The 3115-nt window shown below is 39.6% G+C and overlaps 1 protein-coding gene across 1 annotated transcript; it reads left to right on the forward strand.

Annotated features, from left to right (window-relative positions):
• Positions 1-1852: 1852 nt before the first annotated feature.
• LOC124103728 (mitochondrial import inner membrane translocase subunit Tim17-A-like) lies at positions 1853-2757 on the forward strand. Its single transcript, XM_046460438.2, has one exon. It carries the CDS (start codon positions 1859-1861, stop codon positions 2372-2374), a length of 516 nt encoding a protein of 171 aa, XP_046316394.1. The 5' UTR covers positions 1853-1858; the 3' UTR covers positions 2375-2757.
• Positions 2758-3115: the final 358 nt, after the last annotated feature.

Genomic DNA, 3115 nt, shown 5'->3' on the forward strand with positions numbered 1-3115 from the left:
ACAAAGGTGCTAAGTTATCACACAGTGACCTTCCATACACATTTGTCATCAGTTGTTCCAATCAGGCTGCTTGCATAGTCTTCTTATAACAAAATTCCTAAGTGAAAAACTACAGACTCATATTCATTAAAGCTAATGGATTTCTAGGACTGAGGATATAATTGAGTGGTAGAGCATGTGCCTAGAGACCCTGGGTTCAATCCCCCACACTACAAGGAAAAGAAAAAAAATATTTAATATTAATGTTTTTCTAGAGAGAAAATGATTTGATCTGAGTTCAACACTTCCTTTGCAGTCCAGTTTGATCGAAAGCCTGCCTTTTGAACTGTGAGAAACAAATAATCCAGTCAATGACTGGGTGAGGTGAATGTGGTTCAATTCAGGCTTAAGAAAAAAGCTTGTTCACTAAAAATGAAAAATCATGTGGAGTTATGTAAATTCAGAAATAAGGAACTGAGGGTAGCAAATACAGTTTTGGAGGAAATTGCTACCTAATTACAACTTGCCTAGAAATGGGAAGAGATGCACAAAACCCACGAAGTTTTAGACAACATAATTGTTTAGTCAAAAAGAAGAAAAAATTCTAGCAAAGAGTACACACTACAGATCAAGTAGAAAATGCTTTAGAGTAGGTTTTAGAGACAAAGGCCAAAGACTTGGGGTTCACATTACTCCACCCGATAATTTGAGAGGTGACAGTGAAGTATCCATCAAACTTCTCCTCAGCCTCCCCCGCCCCATAACCACCTTCCTTGGCTAAGTCAGGCAGTACCTCTTTGGGACCCAGAGCACCCAGGGTAGATACCTTTATTATAACCTTTATTCATTGCTGATGGTATTTCTCAAAATATGATTCTCACACTTTCTGCATAATACAAACCTCCATTATTCTTCAACACCCCCAATCCCCATGTGCTTATGTAAAATGCATACTCTGGGCAGAAAATGTAGCTCAGTAATAGATCACTTACCTAACATGTGTGAGGTCCTGAGCTCAATCCCCAATACTGGAAAAAAAAGAAAGGAAGAAAACATGCTGATTCTTCACCAGATTTAAAAAACATACCTCTTTAGAGTGAGCTCAAGAATCTGCATTTTTAAAACCATCTGTTATGGTTTAGATGTGAGGTGTCCCTCAAAAGCTTATGTGTGAAACAATGCAAGGAAGGTTAGAGATGAAATGATTGGGTTATAAAAGACTAATCTGCTCAGTATGTTAAAGTCCCTGATAGGGATTAACTGGGTGATAATGTACGCAGGTAGGTTATAACTGGAAGAAGTGGGTCATTGGGGGCATGCCTGTGGGCTATAAATTTTGTCAGTGGTGAGGGGAATCTCTCTTTAATTCTTGATGGCCATATTCTGAGCCACTTCCCTTCACCATACTCTTCCACCTTTATGTCCTGCCTCATCTCTGGCCCTGAGGAATAGAATCGGCCATCTATAGACTGAGACCTCTGAAACAGTGAACCCCAAAATAAACTTATTTTAATAAACAGTTCTTAATAAACAAGAATAAAATTATTCTTGTCAAGTCTTTGGTCACAGCATTGAAAAAGCAAACTAAAACACCATTCACCTGATTATTCTGCACATTAAAGTTTGAGAATTGCTGCTATATGTTAATCGTTATTTTGTCCAATCAAACCATGAACACATTTGATGATGAGCACTATGACTAATCCACCTCTTTATTGCAACAACAAGCTCAAGCAGGCTCCCAATAAATATGAGTTGACTAACACCTGGGGAAATACTACTGCATAAGCAGAAGGTAAAAAGCAGAGCTCACACAATGACTGGCTGAATCCAAAGAACGGCATTAGATCTTAACTTCGCCCCCGCGGCTGGAGTCAAGATGGAGGAGTATGTGAGAGAGCCTTGCCCCTGGCAAATTGTGGATGACTGTGGTGGGGCCTTTACGATGGGTACCATAGGTGGTGGTATCTTTCAAGCAATCAAAGGTTTTCAAAATTCTCCAGTGGGAGTAAACCACAGACTACGAGGGAGTTTGACAGCTATTAGAACCAGGGCTCCACAATTGGGAGGCAGTTTTGCGGTTTGGGGAGGCCTGTTCTCTATGATTGACTGTAGTATGGTTCAAGTCAGAGGAAAAGAAGATCCCTGGAACTCCATCACTAGTGGTGCCTTAGCAGGAGCTATACTGGCAGCAAGAAATGGTCCAGTGGCCATGGTTGGGTCAGCTGCAATGGGAGGCATTCTCCTAGCTTTAATTGAAGGAGCTGGCATCTTGTTGACAAGATTTGCCTCTACACAGTTTCCCAATGGTCCTCAGTTTGCTGAAGACCCCTCCAAGTTGCTTTCCACCCAGTTACCATCCTCACCTTTTGGAGACTATCGACAATATCAGTAGAACTTTTTTCCCAGGATTTCTTTAACAGAATGAGCTGTAGTTCAAGAAAGATTTCAGAAAATCAAGTTGCAGTCTGTTTTTAAAACCATAGGTGGAACAACTGTGGCCAAATAGGCTATGCAGAGACATTTAGCACTTTTTTCTGTTTAAAGGAACATGGAGGGGGGGAATAAAAGATGCCATATTTATGAATTCACACTCGGATTGCATTTGTGATCAAAATAAATATCTAATGTCCTTAAAAGAAAATATAATAAGTGCTTAGAAGATGAAGGACCAAAGGGCAAATAACAGTGGAACATGATCATCATTTCCTTAGGGACTTCTCTGCCTGTTTTTTTGTGTTCTATTATTCAAACAATAAAAAGCTCCTGGAACTTTAAAAAAAAAAAATCAAGATCAAATAAGTTGGGAAAAAAATATTTTTTGGTGTTTATTCTGAATGGACTCAATAATCCAGAAGATTTTACTAACTTCACTCTTTGAAAAATCAAATAAGGGCTAGTTGAAACCCAAAAAACCCCTGTAACTTGAGTGCAATGACACAGAAAGAGACAGTGGTGAGACATCAGATGCCAGAAAAGAGCAGGGGGAGATGGCTACTGAAGAAGCCAGGAATATCCTCATTCTAGGATTTCTACACAGATGGAGATTGAAGAAAGGGGTTTGCTGCTGAAATCCAGATTGGGATAAAGAAAGAATGAGAATCAAGGTGTCAAAATGAACCATCTAGGAGCCACA

This window comes from Marmota monax, unplaced genomic scaffold (assembly GCF_021218885.2).
Source record: "Marmota monax isolate L192 unplaced genomic scaffold, Marmota_monax_Labrador192_F-V1.1 WCK01_AAM20220418_F8-fsc00006, whole genome shotgun sequence".
Lineage (NCBI taxonomy): Eukaryota > Metazoa > Chordata > Mammalia > Rodentia > Sciuridae > Marmota > Marmota monax.

Coding starts and splice junctions, on each gene's coding strand:
- LOC124103728 (XM_046460438.2), top strand. CDS start 1,859: ATGGAGGAGTATGTGAGAGAGCCTTGCCCCTGGCAAATTGTGGATGAC.